Source organism: Centrocercus urophasianus, unplaced genomic scaffold, assembly GCF_019232065.1.
Source record: "Centrocercus urophasianus isolate 14NV4802_14NV808 unplaced genomic scaffold, USGS_Curo_1.0 seq_17, whole genome shotgun sequence".
Lineage (NCBI taxonomy): Eukaryota > Metazoa > Chordata > Aves > Galliformes > Phasianidae > Centrocercus > Centrocercus urophasianus.
In genome coordinates this window covers 4,827,123-4,851,440 of record NW_024884722.1, presented here as the reverse complement: position 1 = coordinate 4,851,440, position 24,318 = coordinate 4,827,123, and the positions used below count along the sequence as shown (strand labels likewise).

Below are 24,318 nucleotides of genomic sequence, written 5' to 3'. Positions count from 1 at the left end.
GATCTAATTGCAGTTTACTTTACAGCAGCACTTGTGGAAATTGTTATTAAGTTGGGATATTTCTGCCCTCCTTTTACCAGTGCTGTGTGCTGACAGAACAACATCAGGATTAGATATGGAAATAAGAACGTTCCTATTACTTCTGCAGCTGCACAGCTCAGTGCTCAATAAGGTAAGACTTGGATGCAAGGAAAAAGGAAATCGCTCTTTTCACTGCAATGTAAGTGAATGTATCAGATCTCAGAAGATCACAGAATTTAAAGAGGGATGAAGTCCCTGCTGATTGTTCCTACTCTCTGGCTTTGGAATTGCTTTTGCACTAGCTCATAGCTACTATTTTGAAACTAGTATCATCACCATCCAGCAGAAAATCCTGTTTCTCTTCCTATGTATCACTGACCAGTGGCTGAGGAAGCCCCCAGAATGGCAGCAATGCACAGTTCCTGCCAGAACACCTTGAAGTGTTGTTTTTGGAGCCCTCTAGCACCACTGCAGCAAGCACAAGCCCTGAGCATGCAGTGTTCTCCCGATGCTGGGAGTGCAGGTCCCTGTGTATCATGTGTACCTCTGATTCCTAGGACTGTGCAACAAATGGCATAGTTAAAGGACAATCTAGCCTAAATCTTGAAGTTCCACTAATACTCTCTCAACCCATTTTGCTGTTTCTTGAGGCTGCTTCCAATAGAACTGAGATAGTACAAAATCCTACTCCAAGGAGCTTCAATAGTCTCGCTTGTTTACTGCAGAAAACCCAGATGAAATGGCCAATAATTTCAAAAAGTCCCAGGGAAACATGAGCAAACAGTCCTGTATTGCTACTGAGGGCTAAACCACAAAGCTACATTCAAAACTGGGAATATTTGTTCTGTAACTTCTTACCAATCCAAAAAGTGGCCGTTTTAACACGTTTTGTGCTGCTTGTGTTATTTGTTCTTCTGGTTGTGAGCTCATACCCAGAGAGTGGTAGTCAGTGGCTCAGTGTCTGGATGGAATGTGATGAGTGGTGTTCCGCAGGGGTCAGTACAGGTCTTTAACATCTTCTTGAATGACACTGACAGAGGGATTGAGTGTACACTCAGCAAGTTTGTGGATGACACCAAGCTGTGTGGTGCAGTTGATACGTCTGAAGGATGTGATGCCATTCAGAGAGACACAGGCTGAGCAGTGGGCCCAGGGGAATCTCATGAGGTTCAACAAATCCAAGTGCAACATCTTGCACGTGGCAACACATGCTATCAGTACAAGCTGGGGGATGTAAGGATGGAGCACAGGACCTGGGGATACTCGTGGATGGTAAACTGGACGCGAGCCAGCAAGGTGCCCTCACAGCCCAGAAAGCCAGCCATATCCTGGGCTACATCAAAAGAAGCATGGCCAGGAGGTTGAGGGAGGTGATCCTGCTCCTCTGCTCTTGCACCGGTGAGACCTCATCTGGAGCAGTGCATCCAAGTGTGCAGTTCTCAGTGCAGGAGAGACATGGACCTGTTGGAGTGCATCCAGGAGGGGGCCACAAAAATGATACAAGGGATGGAAAGCCTCTTTGCAAGGACAGGCTGAGAGCTGGGGCTGAGCAGCATGGGGAAGAGAAGGCTCTGGGGAGACCTGAGAGTGGCCTTTCGGTATCTAAGGGGAGCCTTTAAGGGGAAAGAGAACAGACTGTTTAGCAGGGTCTGTTGTGATAAGATGGGGGGGGGGGGGGGGAAATGGTTTCAAACTAAAAAAGGGACAATTTAGATTGGATATAAGAAAGAAGTTTTTTCAATAAGGGTGGTGGGGCAAAGGAACAGGTTGTGCAGAGATGTGGTGGACGCCCCATCCCTGGAGACATTCAAGGTCAGGCTGAACCAGGCTGTGAGCAACTTGATCCAGCTGTAATTGTCCCCGTTCATTTCAGGGGAGTTGGACTGGATGACCTTTTAGAATTCCTTTCCAATTGAAAATATTCTATGATTCTATGATTCTTCTTTCTCCCTCTTACATTTAATCATTCTGTTTTGTTGTGTTCATTTTTGAGTCAAGAGGTATTTGAACATGACCATGGCATCTGTTGTCAAGTTTCTACAACGTTTGCGAGCTAAAAAAAATTACATAACTGTTTCATTGAAGTCAGTAAGGCCATTCTTGGCATGAAGTATTTCTTGCGATTAAAACCAGCAGATGTCAGCTTTAAGTCACAGTCTCCTATTAAATACAGCACAAGAATACTGTTTATTGTAAATGTTACAAACTTCAATGTACTCCCATTTATTATGGGAATATTAATACTTTTACAGTGGTAACCCCTCAACAACGTAAACAGTATATAGAGTACTAAGGGTTCAGTAATTAAAAGGTTGACTGTCTCATAAATAATACATATACATTTCATATGTACATAAATGTCATTACTTGGTCTTACCAAATTTCACCCAGAGGCTGCTCGATTGGTGCAAGAGTGTGCTGACTGCCACAGGCAAGCATAGTTCTAAAGGACTCATTTTGAACCAGCTAAGGCAGGGTTCAGGAGACAAAGCCTGCTGAAAACAGCTGAAGATGGGAGTGTGGGTCTCACTGCCTTGTTGGGGTGGGTTGCACGGGATGCAGATTTTCCCCATGTCCCTGACCAGGCAGGAGCCGCGTATTCATTGCAGTGTAGTTCTGGACCACGAGATGGCTCCAAGCACATACATTCAAACCTAATAAATTCTCAGACGATGTACTTGACACAATTTCGTTAAATGGCAGCTACAGAAATGTGCTCGTACTTCAGTTTTAGAAGAAATGTTCAATTAGGCACAATCAGGAGCCAATGGTAGGCACTTGTATAGGCAACTAACAGAACTAAACAGAAACATTACAATTTGCTTTTATAAATGTTTAAATACTACATTCAGGGCAATTAAAATGGGGACAATTACATTGTGCTGTCTGAAATTTATGATTCCTCTGAGCTCTGCTCTCTGAAGTTCATTTTGACCATCAGAATACCAACTTAGCAAAGAAACAATTGGCAGCACATTTGGCAGAGCAGACAAGCCCATTGATTCGGGGAACTTCCAGCTGCCATATGCATCTGTGCAGGCATGTACTGAACAAATAAAATTTTCAGAAGATTCTTGATTCCGGTTGTCTTAAACAACTCCTCCATGACTCTGGAGCTACGTGAATACAAAATTTACAACCAGGGTATGTAGCATAGATCAAACTCTCCAAAGAGCAGCAGTGGTACTGAGGTTTCTATCTCTCTCCTTGAGAGGTTGTTGTTGTTCTAGAACTAGAACATAGTCTGTCTCTTCATTGACACATGCTGATTTCTGAACCCTTGGCACCTTAAGACATTTGTCTCATATTAAGGAAAGATTGCTGCTTAGCCTTAGAAACAGGTTTTGTTTGTGCAAATTAAACTCGCAAATCTCATGCAAAAGCCATGCCTAGCTTCAGGGCTCACTTCAAACACCTTGCATGGCTTTGTGTCACAGAATCACAGAATTGATTGGAATTGGAAGAGACCTCTGGAGTTCATCTAGTCCAATCTCCACAAAGAGTCAATGCCCCAGCTTCTCTGTACCATGAAGAATCCATATCACGTAGAGGTAGCACTAAATTAAAGCTATACAGTATGTCCCATCTAATATCTTTGTAAGATATTATTGCATGCCGGAGGCATAATTCTTACTTTCTGAGAGGAAAGTACACTTGTTACCTATTTCCTCGATGGGGCCATCATGAGGAAATATGAAAGAAAGTTATCTGCTCTTGTATACTCCTTTTTATATATAAGGTAATAATAACCAGTGATTTACTGACTTTAGCAGCGAGGTCTTTACTCTGTAAAAAAAACTCAGTAAAGTTATAAACAGTAAGAGGGTGTTTGGCCCACAAACAGTACAGTTGGTTCAGGAATTCTAGAAAAATTTATGTTATAACTTGAAATTCTGGGTTTGGCTTTCCTTTCTGGATAGTCTTTAAGATCTCCACCACAATCTCATTAGTGCACTGTAAGTGCACATAAAGGAATGGACGCTTTCCCCTGTTGAGTAACATGGTCCTGATGTGGTTGTGCAGACCTGACCTCCCAGTGCAGTACAAACTGTTCACATAATCTTGCCCTAGGCCACCAGTTGAGGCATTCTGTAGATGTGCTTTTTACCACAGAAATGAACACAAATAAATAAATAAATAAGGAGGCCAGTTGTTCCCAGAATAAGCTCTCGTAATTAAGAAATGACTTATGCAGATTTAAGAGTTTCCCATGAGGTACCCACACATATACTTAGAGATTTTCTCAGAAATAAATGATGTGTTTATACATGCTCCAAATTTCTTTTTCTTTTCATTCCTCGTCATTTGTGTTTAAGTAACAGAAAATGGCAACTGACAGAGAGAAGAGAGCTATGGAACGACTGACATTTGGTAGAAGTTCAGAGGAAAAAAGAAAAGGGACTCTTGTTGGTTGGTTGCACCTGTTTGTGTTAATCGAAGAGTTTCACACAGGTAATAATGGCAGATTTGTAGCTTGTCATTCAACAATGACATCCTAACACCCTGATCCAGAGGAAACACAGGCTTTAAACGGGGCTTTTATTGATACAATTCTATGATTCTAACTATGACTTTCATTCCGCTGTATTTTGATATGAAAAACAAAGGTAGCTTACAAAGCAGTAATCTGAATTCTGAAAGAACATTGCTCTTCCTCTTCCTTTTTGTTTAAATAAGTAAATAAGTAATGCTGTTATCCCTTCCCCTCCTCAGACCTACGGATCCTCCAACCTGCGGTATTCTATCAGATTCAAATGCGTTTCTTCAACATTTGAAATGCTCCAACTGTTTGTTCATAGGCGAGCTTATCTTCACCTGGGCAGCCTGGGAATGCTTGTTTTAACATAGGTAATACTTGTCTCTGATACAAAACCATGAACAGATGTATAAATGGATTTGGTCTGACCGCATTTAGGCTGGGCCTGTGATTTTTCTCTGACTAACCAGGGCCTGTAGCCACATAAGACAAGAAAAGTTAGTTTCACATAACCTTCTAAAGAATTCTTTATACAAAAGCAAAGCCCTGTGACCATCAGCCCACGAGGCTTTATGGACTTAAAGGCATCTCCAACTGGAAAAAAAACAAAACGAACCCATCAAAAACGAGAAAGAATGAGCCAGACAGCATTATTTCAAGCTTGTTTTTCTTTTGTGCTTAAGATCCCAGAGGTGTCACAAGCTCTCTGGAAACAGAAAAAAAAACCTTGCAGTTTCAGTTGTAACCACCACTTTGGGTTTTGTCACAACTCTTTTGCTGCAAGTATATTATTTTCCACACACAGCTTTTTGGTTGGGTAAAATTTACCTACCTTGATGCAAAGTCTTTTTTTTTTTTGAAGCTGAATTTAGCGTGGGCTGCAAGGTGTGGCACCAAGGCAGGTGAGATCAGTCATACATCATGCTGAACTGAAAGCTGTAGCCTCCAGAAACACAGGATGAGCCATGCAGCTGCTTATGCCACTGACCACCTCTCAGTGGACTGCAGGCGGCTCAGGCTTTCCTGCGAGTGCACAGCTGAGAAAAGGAAGAAGCTGCTTTCTCCATTCTGCTCCCAAACTGGAGCCAGTACACACAGGGAGTCTAACCCTGAATCGTAGAATGGCTTGGGTTGGAACGGACCCCAAGGATCATCAAGCTCCAACCCCCTTGCTACAGGTAGGGCCACCAACCTCCACATTTAATACTAACCCTGGTGAGAGAAAACTGCTGGCAGCCCCAGCCATCCACCTGAAAGGCTTGATAGTGGGACCAGTTCTCTCTCCTTCGCGGTAACAACTAAGTCAATTGCATTAAGCCCATATGCTATGCCTATGGTAGGGGTGGGACGAATGGTAAGCTGAGTTGTTCCCACTGTGATTTGCTGTGAGAATCTGTAGCTGCAGCACAGTGACTCCACACTGCTCCTGCTGCAGGTTGTAGACTAAGTCTGTTGCCTGCCAGTTATCTCTCTACCTCCTATTTGGTTGAAAACTCAGAACAAGTTCTGTTTAGCAGCCAGATATAAGCTTAATCTAACTTCTGAAAATAAATCAGAAGTATTTAAGCTTCATGAATCACCATCAGCTAATGCATATTAGAGAATCAGAACGCTGCAAGTAGATAGCTGCAGCAGGATAACTTTTGTTTCATTCCTAATTTAGAACTGTTATTTATTAGCTCTGCTGATACGACTTGAATGATACCAAACTTACACCAATCTATCAGGAAAATCTGCTCTTCTGTAGTACTGCAAGTACTGTATCAAAGCCAAAGGGACTGGAGGATCCACAGCCTAGTGAAAAAAATATATATAATAGCAGGAAAAAAATGCAGAGGGGAAAAGATGTGACTGTTTTCCATTTAAACACCATATAGGTGGTGTCTAGATACTCAAGTGGGGAAAGCACAGCTGGCCCATTCTGTCACCTGCGTGCCCCATAGCTGGTGTGGATCTGGTAACTACAGAATCACAGCTCATGTTGAAAAAGACCTTAAAGATGATCAAGTCCAACCACAACCTAACCATGCTACCCTAACTCTAACAACCCTCCACTAAATCACGTTCCTCAGCACCACCTCCAGATGGATCTTAAATCGTTCAGTGATGGTGACAGAACCAGTATCACCTGACAGTCCCTGCAGCTCCCAGGTTACATGGCTGGCTTGATTTACACCAAGCATGTGGCTATTCCCATAGATAAGGGCTGATTCTATAAACATTGATTTTTCTTATGCACACCTACCAACAACGTATACATGAACTCACCAGTCATTTGGGACAGGAACTAGAGAAAATACAAATATTCAATAATAGCATACAAACCAATTGCGTGTTTTCTCAAAGGAAGGGGAGGTGTCCTTTAACAACAACTTGTAGATTTGACATTTAGCTTTGTTTCTTGAAAAAAATCGCTTTTTTTTTTCTTTTTGGTGAATTGAGACACGCATGGGAGGCAGATCTCGTTTAAGAAGCACAAACATTTGAAGTGCTGTCTCCAATGGCAGTCACGCACCTGTGTTTTCTAAGCTGCTGCCACTCTCATGACTGTACTGCTTACATGATGTCAGTATGGAGCTCCTTCCACACAATGTTCCAGGATAGTGGTAAGAAAGAGCTTTTCTGCGTGGCACTTGGAGTTCAATGCCTCCATCTGATACATATAGCAGACAGGTTCAAAAAAGCCCCTCCAGCGTATAACTCTTGAGCAATAATCATGCAGTAAAATGGATTGTTTCCCTAATGCAGTGCTGATGTTTGCTTTGTAACTACGTGCAATATTAATAGCTACGAAGGCTTTCCTGAAGCACTTGCCTTCAACAGCCACAGAAAGATGGATAATTAAAAGCACTCAGATGTGAATTAGTTTGATTTAGTGAGGTCAGCCTGCATTTTTCTTACAATAAAGTTGATTAGGATTCAATCCTAAGGTAGTTAAACTAACCTTCAGCAAAAGTAGGCTAAGGCAACACAAAGATCATGGAATCATAGGATGGCCTGGGTTAAAAAGGACCACAATGATAATCCAGTTTCAACCCCCTGCTATATGCAGGTCACCAACCACCAGGCTACCCAGAACCATATCCAGCCTCCAGGGATGGGGCATCCACAACCTCTCAGTTTCGGGACCAGGTGGCTCCGAGTTTGCTGTGGGGATGGGGTGAAAATGTTGTTTTGTCACCTGTGTTCCATGCCAGCAATCTGCAGTCCCACATAGCCACTATTCTGCCTGCTCATTGAGCTGGACTGGTTCTGCGGATCAAGGAGGAGAGCTGATGTACTGCGTAGAGCCTGACCGGCTGAGGCAGAGTGCCACCCTGGGTTATTTGCATTAACAATAGGCAGTAGAGTTTAAAACAACATTGATGCCTGAACGCGTGGAGCTCCTGTTACACACACCCTGCAGGAAATGTTCAAACACTGCAAATCCTTTACACAAACATTATGTAAACACGCCAAGCTCGGTGCCGACATGGGAGGTCTCGGATGGAGCTGCCCGTCTCACAAACTAGCAGCAGTTATTAGGAACAGCAGCTGCTACCAGCACCCCGCTATTTTGGGGGCGTCCATCTTTTCGGGAGTGCAGCGTTCCATCCGAAGTCACACTGTGACTCCTCATATGAGCTGTACTCTTCCCGGAGGGGAGGGGGGGGGGCGAGAGAGAGAGAGAGAGAGAGAGAGAAAATTTCGCAGCGGGCAAAGAGTTAATTTCTTTCAGCTGAGGCTTGGAGCGGAGGACTGTAGTAAACGAGGCAGAAGAAGCGCTTCTCACTTCTCTTCCAGCCCGTCCAACAGCCTCGGGGCGCTCTCCTTGAGGCGGGGCATCGATCCCGGGAAATCCCCAGGAACCCCCCCGGCCCCCGCGCAGGGAGACACCGCGTGAGTCACCGAGACCCTCCCCCCGCGCTGCCGCCCGCCTCTATCGCGGCGTCGGCGCCGTCAGCTGGCGGCAGCACCGCTCCTCGCCGCCCGCGCAGCCCGGCCGTGAGGATGGAGGGACGCGGACCGCACCTCGAGGGGCTCCGAGCGGCGGCCACGCTCCTTCGGACCGAGGGGGAGAGCTGCCGGACGGCGGCGTGAGGCGGCCGAGCTGCCCCGGGTGCTCCCCACCCCAAGCGGGGAATGAGAGGCGGCGGCGGCGCGGGGCTGCCGGAGTCCGCCGGGACGCACCATGCGGGAGCTGGCGATCGAGATCGGCATACGGGTGCTGCTTTTCGGGGTCTTCGTGTGAGTAGCGGCCGGGCAGCGGGAGGGGGTAACGACACCAGCGGGTATCTCCGGTAGTACCTCAACTTTACTTCCTCGCAGCCGGGAGGCGGAGGGGGCGAGGGGTTGGCAGCCCTTCAGCGCCGGGTAACAGCCGTCAGCCGCCCCGCAGCCGCTGTTGTAGCTTTGGGCGAGGGGAGATGTTGCTGTTCTCGTAGACAAAGTGAGGGGGAGTGGTGTGTCTGCGAGGGGGGTTTAGTCCCTGGAGGTACGGGAACACTGCTGACCCGGGATGATGCGCTGCAGGAGATTTTTAGAGAATTATGTTCCTTATGTTTTGTGGGAGAAGTGTGCAAAAATCAACCTGCCAAAAAACAAACAAACAAAAAAATACCAAACCCCAACAACAACAACAAAAACCCAACAAAACAAACCCTCTACCCTACTGCTGCTGTCGCTTTGACGATTATAGTTGCATTCACGTCTCGGCAGCGGGAGAGCTCTGATTGGCCCGGGGCAGGCTCCTGTCGTGGTGAGCCGCCGCCTGGAGATGAGTGAGGTGTGTGTAGCGGGGCTGGAAAGGCACTGCCGCACACTGCTACGTGGGAACACAAGTCATCACTAGTATTGGTCTAATATTGAATGTGGAGTTTGGTGGCCCTGCATGTGGCAGGGGGGTTGGAAATTCATGATCCTTGAGGTCCTTTCCAACCCTGGCCATTCTCTGATGACAGTCTGCTTGCTGGAAGAGCAGAAAGCAGTTCCGTGTTATTTTGCTCCCTGCCCTTTCAGAGCTATACCCGTTTCTTTCTTTTTTTTTTTTTTTTTTTTTTTTTTCGACAGTTCTCCATGCATTGGAGCAGTGAGATATTCAGTTCTTCGTTTAAGCTGGCTTGATGTTGAAAGATGAATATCCAACATCTTTGGGGTCTCTCTAAAGCATCACAGACCAGGTTCTGCTGTTGCCTGTTTGCCTGCTTAGCAGTGGGTTCAGATTGTCACAGATGCGTACAGCAGTAGTGGGGCATCTGTTAAAGTGCAGCACTGACTTACAGCTGCAATGCTGGCATGCTTTGATCTGATTCCTTTCTGAGTCTCATGGTTAATGAATAACTTGCCCACTTCGCTACTAGTTGAATTGCTCCTTGTTGCTCATTTCTCTCTGATCTTCTTTTTTGCATCAGTATATTTGCAATGTTTCTAATCAGTGTCATCCTCTTTTTCTAGGAAAGACTTTCTTTCAATAACCTGAGAGGTACCTTTGATACCTTTCAATTCATTTGCATCTTTACCTTAAAAGTAGTCCTGCTCCTTTCAGCAGAACTCTCATCTGGAATGTGTGTGATTACAGGATGGGAGCAGACCTCAGGATGCAATGCCACATCAGGGTCATGCCTTTTGTTTTTGTAATTCAGCACTTATTTTGTAATTTTTGCTGTTCTTTATGCAGTTGTTTTAAAATTAACTGAATGGGTGGCTGAAGGAAATACTTTTGGTGGAGTCACTGCAGTGCCGAATGGCTGATGCCTGTGGAAGCAATTGTCATGTTTCCTTATGGCTCAAACTCCTGCCTGCTTGGAATTTTGCTGAATAATTTAGATGTTGTAATAGGTCATTAGGAGCATTAATTGACATCTAAAACTAAACGTTCCCATCCGGGTTGGCATTTAGTTTCATGAAGAACTGCACTTTATTTGTTGGCAGTGATTGCAAGAATATAAACTCTAAGTAAACAGAACCAATGACTTTTATAGTGAAATAATTTTAACATTAAGTATATTTTTGTTGTTGAAATTGCTACTGCTATTTGGTATTTCCCTCAGCTTTTCAAAGAGGCACTTATCCTTTGAAACCCCTTTGTGTTTGTTGTTTTCTGTGGCTTTGTAGACAACAAGAGATGCATTTTTATGGAGTTCTGAGTTCATTGAAATATCTTTTCAAGAACGAACAAATACAGATGAAGTTGGAAGCCTTGGGACTGGGACCCAGGCAACAGCAGCGTAAGCTCTGCTGCAGAAACTGTTTCTAGGAATGAAAAGGCTGTGTGGTTCTGTCCTCCCTTGGAAAGGAGTGCCATTAGCACCAGTGAGTTGAGGCCAGGTCTGAGATGCTAACAGTGGCATTGGTGATTGCTGACCAGGAATTGGGCTGAAGGGAATTAGTTCATCCTGAGAAGATGTTGATCACTTTGGTCGCTGCAAACCAGTGCTGGAAGTCTGAGCTTGAAGAGAATGGTTCCATAGTTATGGGGTGGTCATGTAAGCCATATGTGCTTCACAGATGTCTCTAGTTTCAACCTACTGACTAATATAACTCAGAAAGATACATTGGCATATTTTGTACTATAAAAAGGAACAGGTGCATGTTATGTGTTATAGCTTTACTTGGTGATAAATGCGATTTCTTAAAAATGGAGGTGTCAAAACTGATGCTGATTTCTGAAAGCAAATGTATTGCCAGTTTGAATGTATTTTGCCGCAACAACAGCCATATTTTCTACCCTTGAGGCTGGCAACTTTTTTTTTCTTTCCCCAGAAGCTAAAATTACCAACTTTGCTCGTGTCACTTGGGGCAAAAAAACCCAGTACTTCTCATTGATGTTCCCTTCTGTCACAAGAATGTACAGCATTACAAGTTATGCACGTTTTTGGTGGTTGTGTGTTTGGGTGAGTTCAGCGGGCTTTAATAATAACAACTGACTCAGTTCTACACATTGTGTTCTTAGTAATTGTGAAGTGTTCACTTAGCAATTAAAGACTGGCTTAGGTATTGAAATTAAGCAGCTCAAGCTTCTGTGCATTAAAAGAGATCTGTACTGAAGGGCATTTTATTCCTCAGGATTTACTACTGTTGAAGAAGAGATTAGTTAGGAGAGATTTATTTGAGGACCTACAGCTGCCTAAGATTCAGAAGCGGAATTTAAAAACAACTGGTTGCAGTCAAAAACGTACTTGATGCCTACTTGGCTGGGAGGGTAATTAGATGTTGAGTTCCCTCCAGCAAAGCAGCTCTCCAGCCATAAGTCACAAACCGCAGAGAAATCAGCAATATTTCTGTTCCATCCTACAGCTCTTCCTCGTTCCTCAAGATGAGCAAATTCCTGTTTAGTTCCCAAGATACTCAGCCTTGCACCTTTTGACTGAACTGAACTGTTCCTAATGAGCATAGATGGTCTGCTGCATACTGGACAAAGAAAATCCTCGCAGTGTAATTCAACCAGTTATTACTTTATGCAGCTTCACACGTTTTTCAGTCAAGCTTTAATCAATGATCATTTCATATTTTTTGTTTTAGATTGTTGTTTGTTCAGAAGTATCTGAGAGTGCATAACTGGATTTTTGAAAGAGTTTTTTTCATGTAAGGCATGGGAAATAGAAGTGGTCTATTGACTATAACAAATGTTACAAATACTGTGTTTATAGGGGAAAAAAAAACAAAAAAACACAACACAGTAGTTTAAAGAATGATATATGATCTTGCATCCCTCTTTTCTTCGTTTTGTATCTATTCCTGTGACTTAGAGCACTTTATGACGCTTGACTGATGCTAAACCACATTAAATGTGATCAGTTTTTCTGTTCCATGCAGATGATGGCATTATTGAATGTCTGAAGAAAGCAAATTGTTTTGACTGACTTGATTGTATTAAGACGACTGAAGAAAATATTTGTGAGCCAGCACAAGGAGCAATGTCCTTAAAACCATGTTCATCTTCTCTAAAAATAAGGAACACATTGAGTGGTAGCTCTGTGTAAGCCTTAAATTGCCAGTAAGGCTGCTTCTGTTTGAGTTGTTCACTTTTAGTTATCTTCTACAAGGAAAACTTTTTCAGTCATTTCAAGACCACGATGTTGTCCTAATAGGAAGATGAAAGAATTTGTGTGTCTTGTGGTGTATTTAGTGCAGTGACTTCTGGTGTCAACAGCATATTGCTTATGTTTCATGAGCTGTCTAAATGATGAAAAAGTCTTCCAAGGACTGCTTCATCAAACTGCAAGCTATTCAGTGAGTGTGATGTGATTAAAATATAAATGTCATTCAAAGTAATTGGATGTCTTCCCTCCAGCACAGTTTCATTAATAGACTCCCTTGGGGCAGTGTGTTTCTCTGCAGGCTGATACGTGAATTTACACACGCGTGAGTGTGCAGTGCTAACTAATACTGATGTCTTTTGCACGTGTGCTTTGTTCAGGCTCTGGCTTAAGTAAATGCAAACTGATACAGTGTACGTTGGATCTCTTCAATTGTGGTTTTAATTGAGTTATGAATGTGCGTGAAATGCTTTAGGCTGGGAGGCACTTTCAAGCAGCTTTCTTTGTCATGGGTGGGGATCTGGATAAGTTCCCTTCAGAAATGACACTGTGTATTGTCTTGTTAACACAGACAAAAAAATCAATTAGCTGAGGCAGTTCACAGTGCTGCCTTCCTGTTTTCCTGCAGTTGGGGTTTGCCTTTTCTATGTAATTTCTTTTGAGTTATGGAACATAGACTAAGCTGGAACCACTGAGCACTTGGAGGTAGCATAAGCAGAACGGTACCGAGAAGCAAAACACCAGGCTGTGACATCAAGACGTTTCCTCATGTTGACACAAACTGCACAAATCAGTTGGACCAAGAACGCAAAGGGTGCTTCAAGGGTAGGATCTATAGGGGAGCATTTCAAAGAGAAATTGGTATTTGGCCACATGAGCTTGTTAGCCTGTTTGAGTCCTATTTTTTTGACCTTAAGATTTGACTTGGTTTAGAACCTGGTTTTTGATCGCAAGTCATGGACTTCTCTGTACCTTAATGTCTCTTCTGTGAAGGGAGAATAATACTTTTTTCTGACCCTTGGTTCATTTAGATGATAAATTCTTTATTGAAATGCATGTGGACAGTAGCCAGACCCACTGAGCAGTGAATTTTCTGGGAGCCTTTTCAGAGTTAGTTTCGCAAGTGGTAATGATGATAGGAAGTGAGAGCATCCACACGCTTGATTGCTGCCTGTTTAAAAATAGGCACTCTACTGTAAACCATAATTGAAATCATGCTAAAGTGAGGGAATCAGTAGCCTAGGCTGAGCTCTCCTTCACTGAGTCTGGTTAATGCGCAGTTAAGGGAGAGACTGGCTTTAAAAAAAGACCTTAGCTTCTCTGGTGACTGTGATCTGAGAGCATATATCAAAGGTTGCACATGGAGCTTCAGAGGCTGCATATGGAGCTTGAGCAGCAAGCAACAGGCTTGTTCTGTGCTCAGCAGAGTTCAGGATGCCTTTGAAGCCATGGGAGAATTAGAATGCCATGGAGCTTCTTTAACTCACTGATACACCACAAAGTAACCTGATTTTTTTTTTTTTTTTTTTTTTTTTTTTTTTAAAGCTTCTCTCAGCTTTGTCTCCTTGAGAAGGTTATAGTAAAACAAAAGTTCATAGGTACCCGTTGTGCCTCATGTACTACAAAGCACACAGTGCAATGGCTGTGTGCCTGTCCCAATATAAATGAAATATCACCAAGCTAACAGAGACAATTGCGGTTTGGTCCTCACAGAGCTGAAGCTTCTGTTTGCATTGTTTTCTTATTTTATTTATTGAAGCTAGAGTAGTATTGTACTGACTTTGTTTTTAAAAAAAAAAAAGGTTATTCAGGAAAAAACTGTACCCATAACATGGCTTTGTTGGGTTTTTTTTTTTTTGCTCTTTGTGTGTGTGTGTGTGTGTGTGTGTGTGTGTGTGTGTGTGTGTGTGTGTGTGTGTACAGACTTCTGTCAGTTCAAAAGATAAACGAAAGATATACAAAACAATTTCAATACTTTTTTACTGATTATGCCCTTGAGTTTGTTTGTCTTACCTGAGTTCCAGGGAGCAAAATGGGATTTAATGTCAAGAATTCTAATTTTCCTGTGAATAGGGCAGGGTTCACAGTTTTGCCCATAGCTAAACTCTCACATGAATCCATGCTAAGGTATGGAAAAAAGGTATTTTCTTAAATGCCAAAGCATCTGCTCCAGATTTTTGGGGAGTAACTGGTGACTGTGTGTCTTCACAATGAATCCTATGTACTCATTGGCTTTGGCACTTCACTCTCAGCCTTAGTTGAGGACTTTTTATAGCTAGAATTTTACTAAACCTGATGTGGTTCCTGTAAGGGAAAGCTTTCTTTAAAAAATGGAATTTTATACTTTGATCTAAGCACAGTCAAGCTGTACTTTCTGTGAAAGCCACTGCAGTAAGGAATAGAGATGTGCTGCAGTCTTGTTGCTGAGAATGTGCTTCTGCATGGTTTGGAGTTACCGTGCCACATCTTTGGTCTCCCAGTCTGGTGATGATTTTGAAAAGTCAGTGCTCAGAAGCAGTTGGTAGAAATCACTGACAGTGTATTAAAGACTAGATTTAGTGTATTTCCTATGGGCTTTTTTTCTTTCCTATAGTGAGCACTCTCCTGATGCTGAGCGGATGTTTTGAGTACAGTATCTGTATTGCAAGGACTGATGGATCCAAAGAAAGTAAAGGCAACACATGCATCCTTTTTAAAGTATTGGTTGTGATGGGCTGATAAACATCAGGGATTTACTTCTTGAATGACTAAAGAAAGACTCAATGGTTTCTGAATGAGAATAACAGCTTTATATATGATCCAATTGGATTATCCTCATAGAATAAACAAAATTGTCATCAAGTGTGGCACTTGAAATAAACTTTTTATAATTTCTCAACTTTTTAAGGTATTTTAATTCATGTTTTTCCTTCTCCTTGTAAATTTGAGATTGTTATGTTCAGTCATTACCGTGCAAGAAAATCTGTGACTAATCTATGGGATTCTGAAGAAAACCAGATCAGGAAAACTGTACAGTTGTAAACTAAATTGCTGCAGTCCCTGTGTATTCTCTTAATTTGTAATGCAGAAAAATAAATTGTTTTTGGCCTTTACTACTACTAAATATCTCCCTAGTTTAAATACTGCTGACTTTTAATTAAACAGCTAAAATTGAGTAAGTGTGATGTTGGGTGCTTTTTTTTTTTTTGTTGGTGGTGGGGTTTTTCCATGGTGTTTTTTTTGTTTGTTTGTTTTGAGGTGGAGGTTAGCATAACAGGATTTGCAACTGGCGATTTCATAAGAAGTGGCTGATAACTCATGCAAGTAAATTTGTAAGGATCAGGGTGGATTGAGATGATAGGAGGGTATAGAGACCTTTTTTTCTTGGGTGGAGGTGGGTGGGGAAAAGGTGGAAATAGTTGAGCTGTTGAGTCTGGAAATGACAGTAATTTCCTCCTTTAAGAGGCTGCTGTAGAGACATGTAAAGAGAGCAAACTGCTTTTCTTGTTCTTGGGGAACTTAAAGAAAGGAATGATGCAAGGAAACTTAGGTGGAGTGTGGAAATGTACAACCCGATTCTAAGGACATCTGAGTGCTGGGATGGATTACCTGAGGCACATGTGGAATCTGCACCACTGGAAACTTTTAAGAGTGACTTATTCTAAAATACATCAGGCGTGGTTGGTTGGTTTTTAATCTGAATTTGAAACGACGTTACTGGAAGGAGATAGATTTGATGGTCTTGTAGGCTGACATGAAGTAATAACTTAGCAGACTGCTACTTGTTCTGCCTGAGTATCTGTCCCAGCATGTGGGAGAAGTTGAGACATTAATGCAATGTTTCGTTTTTGGCTCATGCTGATGGGCAGAGAAGGGAATGGTATTATTAATACCAAGTTACCTGGAGAATACTTCGGCAAAGATAGAGCAGAAGCTGATGATCCCTCATGGCTGGTGGGCATTGCCATGTCAGATACCTTATTCTAAAGATTCTGCACCGATAAGACTGTGAGGAAAATGAAATCGTAGATTACATGAAATATTTCACATGCAATCATGCATTTCAACGTTTTACTGTATTTTGAGTCAGATGTTTTACTGCTGACCTCAGAATTGGTAACGGAGGACTGACTGTCAGCTCAGAAATATGTCAGCTTTGAAGGATTTGTGGCACCCTACCAAGTATTGTGAAACCTTACAAATTGAAAACAGCATGGAGAACATCATTTGATACAAAGTGTTATATATTTTCATTAGCTGCTCATTTCCCCTAATGGAAGAACAGATCTAAAAGCCTGACTGTACTCTCATGGGCAACGTAGAAGGTGTTAACAATTTTATTCTTCTTGTGTCCAAGGTGCTTTATAGGAGTGTAGCTCTTGCTATTGGACTTCAGTAATTGTCACAAAATGCTAAAAGTGATGTTCATATTCCTTGTTAATATATCTTTTTTGGATCATTATTAATGCTAGTGTCTGGAACATGTAATTATTCATACAAGTGTTTTTGGAGTGAGTGAGTTTACTACAGTTTGGATTTAATTTTGATTTTTTGAATATAGTTAGGCAGGTCTTTTTTCTTTTTTTCCCTTGGACAATAATGAAGTCATTGCATAAAACAACTTGAAAGGAAAAATGGGAACAAAATGATTTGTAAATTCGCATTAAGTTTAGTGAATATCTTGGCCCGGAAAGTATCTCTTGAATTATCCTGAAGTGTTTCATTTTATAATCTGCATTTTTAAAAATAAGATTAATGGGGTTTGATAGATTCCCAAGCAAAACAATCTGTTGTGGTTAAAATGATACTTTCTTGCTTGACCAGGAATTGCTATAACGCTGGGATAATTGTCTGAGGAACTGCTGAGAGTTGTTTGGCTAAAAAGCATTCGAGATGATAAAATCAATCATTAAAATGAATGGAAAGCAAAATTTTGACCGTCTGCAGTGTATTTTGATTCATTACTCAGATATTGGCTTGGGTGATTTTTTTTTTTTTAACCTGTAATATGAATTCTACTCTTCCATTATTTACAACAGTGTACCACTGCGGGCTTTGAAACTTCTGCTGGCTTTGTCAGTGTTTCAGCTACTAAAGGTTTTTCTTTTTCTCTCCACATCTCCCCAGAAACACACGCAAACACATGACTTCTGTGAAATAGCTTTTGTAATAGGAAATACTTAATAAAAATATCGTAGGAGGGAACAATTAATACCCTAAATTGTTCTTTAAGTAAAAAAAAAAAAAAAAAAAAAAAAAAAAAAAAAGATAAGCAAAGAAAAGAGTATGCAATGGTTTTCACTTTGGTGTCTATACCACTGTAAGGCTGTACCACTGTTGATTGTTTGTATTGCAAGTTGCAGTACTGCAGCTCTACTGCATTGACTTCAGTGCATTGTCAATAAGGAGCTGCTGTAACTTGCTTGCCTTGTGCTTGATCTGCATCCCTGTTGCTGTGGGAGCAGGGATCACAAGAACTGAGCTGCTTTTTCACCTCAGAAGCTGCTAAATGCTAGACTTTTTTTTTTTTCCTGTAGTATTCTTCTGAACGGGAAGGAAAAAGAGGCAAAGATCACTTTTCACGTTATGTGAAAGAAAACTTTAAAATATAAACACAGCCTTAATATGCCAAAGTGACTCATTTTACAGTGCTTTCTTCCTGCTTCAATGTAACCACTTGTCTATTCTGTTCAAAGCTGCAATGCAGCATGACCAACTATTCCCAGTTTCTTTCACTGTGCTCATTTCCAAATATTCCACTTCTCTAAGGAAGAAATGATGGCAAAAAAGGTTGTATCTGAGCTGGTTAAGTATTCTAACTCTCTGATGCCCAACTTTTTCCTAAGCATGGAAGGTTTCCAGACTTAATTTCTTCGTTCTGGCAATAATGCTCAGCTGTGTTTAAGGCTAAACATGCAGGCAGCACATGAGCAAGGAGATTGTGGAGACTGGAAGCTCTCTCTGTTTGGTTCTGCTGGTGGCCTGTGGTGTTTGTGTAATCCTTTATCTTACTTTGTAGGCTTAGTGTGCCTGAGTTAATGTCACAAGGGAAATGTCCAGACGTAGTTCAAATGCTATGGTAGAGAAAACAGTAGAGGTATAATTTAGGGACTAAGGAAATGAACATTAGATTCTTATACTCCAGGCTATTCTCTTTTCAGTGTTGTGAAAGAATTGCTGGCTCACTATTTTGTATTTTCTAAGAGCATTCACATATAATTTATATGTAGTCTCATAAGCAATGAGACTCCTGTCATTTAATTCATATCATTTCTTGAATTTGGGCTAAGCTTGGGAGAGAAAATTTGAGCAGAAGTATTGGGTCTGGTTTTAATCCATTTCTTCCTTATATTCAGTTTGGGTGCACGTAGCTCAAGTCATGCTGCAGCAGACTTGGGCCTGATCCCAGGCACAGTTGGTGAAGCGTGAGTAAATACAGCCTCAAATAGCACATCAGAGAAGGGTCCAGCGGCTCAAAAATACTTAGAAACTCCGTTATCTTGTTAGGCACATTGTTGAAGAGCTCATCTCACACTGTAGTTGGTTTTGTTGGCCAAATTATAGTGAAGTTTGCTTTGACTGGGGTCCCATGCTAGCTGCAAGGAGAACAGAAAACAGGCTGGCCATTTGGCTTTGGAAGGAGGTAGCACCCAGACGTACATCTGCTAAATCAATGGATATATGAAGCAAATCTATGCTTTGTTAGTATGATTAAAGAAAAATGCTGGAAACTCTTTCATCATCACATCTGGAAAATACGACAGCCATGATTTCATACATCTATATCTATTATATTAATCTGCATCAGGATTTATTTTAAATCCCTTACTCAAAATGATTTCTCATGTCTAGAGGGCTAATGTGGGCATATGTGCTAATTAAACATAAGATTGCAATTGCTAATTTAAAATATTCAGAAATTTTTTCCATCAGGTGATAGTGACTCATCCAAAGCCAAACCTACCCTGGAGAAAATATTCTCTACTCGCCATTAAATAAAAACAAGATGTAAAATGCTTTTAAAATTATTTTTATTTTTATTTTTTCTTATATTTTTTTACACCTAATTTTACTGGATTAATGTCTGCCCATTTTCCTCCTTATTCCTTCAATTCAGTTCTTAAGTGCTTTCTAATTTAATGCTTCTGCTGATTTCTGTTACTTGTGGGCAAGTCTTGCTAGCTTGTTTTTGTGTTTTAAATGAAACAAAGTTTTCAAATGCATTACTCGAAACGTACTGTTTCAGGAATGTTATTAGGCTGACACTGTTCTTCATTTGGGATATCTGTAAGAATATTAGGACTGCAAATCATTGTTTTGCTAGGAGGAGAATAATAAAGGCAATTTCTCAGGGGTATGAGAAGATCACTCATTCACTAGACAAATGCCACAGGAGGAGGCATTTGCTAACCTTAATAGCATCTATTGTAATCTACAAATTAAGCTGCTAAAATAAGGAATATAAGGTATGCAGTGTTTGGAGACACTCAAGGTCAGCCTGGATGGAGCTCTGAGCACCTGATGGAGCTGTAGGTGTCCCTGCTCATTGCAGAGGAGTTGGACCAGATGGCCTTTGAAGGTCCCTTCCAACTCTAAGGATTGATGTTACACTAGCTGTATTCACTTTCTGACAATACTCAGTCTTTGCGAATGCTACTTTACAAACAAAACAGAGGGTTTCTGCAAGTATTAGGAAGGCAGCAGATCCTCCCACTTCTGTAGCAACAAAGACTGCCATTGAATTATTTTTATGGCATTTCTGGTGCATATTGTCTACCCTGTATACTGCAGGACATTCAAACCCAATAAAGCTTCATATTAGGATTATAGAATGTTAATCAAAAGCGACAGGAGCATATACTGTATGGCCTTGTATTGGGAAGTACAGAACGGCGTTTTAGTGCTCAAAAAGGTAGATGTGAAACTTACCTTTTATTGGTAGAGCTGCTTCCTTATTGCTTCTCAGTGCAAGTGTAAATTGCTGAAAATGGCTCAGTGCAGTTACAATATGATGGGTAACATAACAGGTTTCCATCAAAGTTTATGAAGAATCAATAAAAACATTAATTTTGTTTCCCAAGTATATACACTAATGCATGTAAGCAGCAGTATTTGATTTTGCACTCCAGCCACAGACTGTGTCAAGCTTTTAATATTTTCTCTTTCTTTGGAAGAGTCCACTAAAAAGTTCTAATTTTTCTTTAATAATATCGAGAAGAAACAAGAGTGGTTATTCTCAGGGTGTTTTTTGGGAGGGGGGTTTGGGGAGATTTTGTGTTGTTTTTTTTTTTTTCTATTCAAGATAACAAGATACAAATGTTTTTCCAGCAACTAGTGTGTGTCAGGTAAGAGCAGATCAGTTAAAATCTCAGGTCCAGATGTGAGCAGACAATGTGCAAAAGCAGCATTCAGAGTGATACACCCAACTGGTGTAAACAGTGACAGCTTTCTGTTCAACCTAGGTTGTGTACTTGTACTCCCTGCAGGAATTCCTTCACAGCTGTTGTGCCCTATGCTGTGCTGTACTTCATGGCACTTCTTTAGCAACTTTGGGGCTGCAGTTTAGTTTCAATGAGTTTCATTTGTGAGAATGTTTCAATGAGTTATGTATTGTGCATATACTACTGTAATTAGGAGAAGCTGTACGGAGCCTTCCCAACTTCTGTCTTGCTGATGCCACTTGCAGCTGTGCAGCTTTAACTTCAGGACAACTGATTGCACGATTTAAGTTGGCATGTACATGGTAAAAGCTTTTATTACTGGATCTGAGACATGTTTTGGGAAATGTTCTGAGAGAAAAGCATTCATGAAAGGAAGTCTGTGATGCGGCTCAAGCAGCACAATCGTTGCTAATTTGTTTTGTGGGGGAGTTTGGAAATGATGGTCAGACCCAAATTCATTTTCACAAGTCCTTGACTGTGATTTATAACGGGAGTTGATGAACACCCTGCACCTTTGCTTCTCTGCTTGCTCAGATGACAAACGGGATTTAAAAAAAAAAAAAAAAGAGAGAAATTAGGATCAGATCTGCTTGTCAGAGATCTGGTAATCAGTTATCTGATATCAAAGTCTGAGTACCAGCATTGTGTTTGTTCTTTTCCCATGCTTTATCATGCCTACAATATAATCCTAATGGTGGGCCCATCCATCCTGTTCTTGTTGGTATATTGGGAACATTTGTGCTGCAACATTTAAAGGTTTCTACATTACCAGCTTTGCCAGTGCAGTGCTGCTTATTGATCTGACTCTGTTCTTAGCAACTTCCAAATGTCATTACTTTTTGTGGATGGTAGCTGCTACAGGAGGCATTTGAAGTGCTAAGGTAAGGTGCTAAGCAATGGTTTGCCTTTATGGGAGATGAAGAGCATGGTGGAAGCACAGATCATAGGGTTTGATTCACACAGGGCGTTCAGTGTTTGATTCATTCACTACCACTGAATTGTACCTTGATCAGTCTGTGGTGTGGTACTTGCATAGAAATTATCTTACAGGGCTATATGTTAAATGAAAATCTGGGTAGTGTAATTTGAAAGTGCGCTTGCGTCCTTAGAAAAAAAGGCAATTTTTATTTAGTGTAGTCTTTTAGGCAGTAAGCTGGGATGCCCAAAGCAACTTCAGGCATTTGGGTATGTGTTCATCACTGAGGTTTTTCATCTTATTACCATTGGTTTCTCTTACTTTCCTTTGAAAGTGACATTAAAAGGCTCTTGAAGTTAATGGAAGTTCTTTATGCCTTCAGTATATGCTATCAGACCGACCTATTCAAAACCATGTTTAATAAACTGTTAAAAATGCTGAGTAAATATGTAAATGTGCAGAAAATGTAAAGGCAAAAAGCTAATAGTGCATTTTTATCTACTTAGGCAACTTACGAAGCTTCCTATGTATACCTGCTACCAATGAGTACTATATCATTGAGTTTCTAATTTCAGCTATAACAGAAAATGTCTAGAAATTAGCTTTCTTTATCCAAATGCCACATCCATTTCTAACAACATCTAATCATTTAAACAAGCTTGTGTTAGCTTATGAATAGTAATAGACTGAACTTCTGGTTAGATTGAAGGGACATAAATCACTAAGTGTCAGGCAGCTTAGAAACTAGTATGTCCTCATGATTGTTTAATAGAGTACAAAGGGAATTGCCTTCAAGCTAGTGGAAATCTTGTACCCAGTCGCCCATCCACAGTGCTTCAAATAAAGAGGAGAATTGTTCTCATGTGAATTTTGGTTATAAAAATTTAAGCAGCTGAGTTCATTCTGAGGATGGAAAAAGTGATTTCTTTTGATGTAGTCACTTTCCTTTGACTGTTTACTTTTAATTTCTGTATTGCTCACACAGACATAATATGCCACCTTCTATATCTATATTTTTTTCACCTTCAATTTTGATTTATTTTGAACTGTTATAGATTTTGAACTATTTTTTACACAGCTACAACATTTTTGTTTGTTTGCATGTTTCTGCATAATATTTGACTACTTTTCTTGGAAGACAATTGATAATACAAGTAAGAGAAAAAAGTGGATACGTAATCAAATTCAGTAGGCGATGGATTAAAAAACTGCTACTACTAAATAAGATGACAATTGTAATAACTATTACTGACATTGGTAGATTCATTGAGGTTAATCTTTTTCTCAGAAGATTACAGGGATAATATATGATAATCAGAAAATCAGTACTCAATTGGAATCAAATGCTAAAAAGATGAAAATGTGAAAAATAGCATGTGTATTATTTTGCTTTTAAAGAAATGATGTATTTTCAGGGTCATTATGATTCCTCTGAGAATGATGACATCAGAGAAACAAAAAATAATCAATTTACTTTACTTTGAATTTTCTTACAGAATTAGGAGAAAAGAAGAAAGGACAAAGAGAAAAAAAACATATAACTCATTTAACATCTGCTCACAATATCAAGTGTCATCATGTCAAAATAATTAAATCCCTGGTCTAATGTGACACTGTTTTTTGGAAATACTGAGATCACCTTGAAGCCTAAATGTTTGTGTGTTGTTTATTCTTCACATTTTGAAGAAATGCTTTGAGGTCCAGATATGTCAGAGGACGTTTTTCTGCTTCCAGGCTTTTCATGGCATATCCATCAGCTCTGAGATCTATTTCAAAACAGGCATCAGACCAGCAGATGGCTTGGAGAGTATGTCAGAAAAGATGCAACGATCTGAAAGATGTAGTCATAGGATTGTAGAATCATAGTTTGGGTTGGAGAGGACTTTAAAAGTTGTCTGGTTCTCATGTCCTTTCCATGGGCAGGGGCACCTTCCACTAGATCAAATTGGTTAAAACCCTGTGCAGCCTGACCATAAGCACTTCCAGGGATGGGGCACCCACAGCTTCTGGGCAGCCTATGCCAGTGCCTCAGCACCCTCCTAGTAAAGATTTTTTTCTTATCTCAATTCTAAATCTATCTTCTTTTAGTTTAAAAACATTTTCTTGTCTATCACTGCACACCCTGGTGAAGAATGTCTCTCCATTTTTCTTGTAGGTCCAATTTAAGTATTGGAATGCCAATAGATAATTTCTTTTTTTTCTTTAGGCTAAATAACTTTAGTACCTTCAGCCTGCCTTGTAAGGCTGGAGACTGTCTCCTGTCTTTGGACCTGCTGTAAAATATCCATTGGTATTGGTGGACCCAGAACTGAATGCAGAGCTGCAGATGGGGTTTCATGAGAGCAAAGTAGAGGCAGAGAATCACCTCCCTCACCCTCTGATCATTTTTCTTAAAAGAGCAAAGATCTTCATCAAAATGCAGCCCATGATATGATTGGCTTTCTGGGCTGCAAGTGTACACTGCTG

General features: G+C 40.9%; 1 protein-coding gene across 1 annotated transcript in view; it reads left to right on the top strand.

Moving 5' to 3' along the window:
• Positions 1–8,662: 8,662 nt before the first annotated feature.
• Positions 8,663–24,318, top strand: part of PLPP4 (phospholipid phosphatase 4) — a 47,038-nt gene continuing 31,382 nt past the window's right edge. The window contains exon 1 of the mRNA XM_042818340.1: positions 8,663–8,725. Within this exon, the coding sequence (XP_042674274.1) occupies positions 8,670–8,725 (56 nt within the window). The 5' untranslated portion in view covers positions 8,663–8,669. The remainder of the gene's footprint in view (positions 8,726–24,318) is intronic.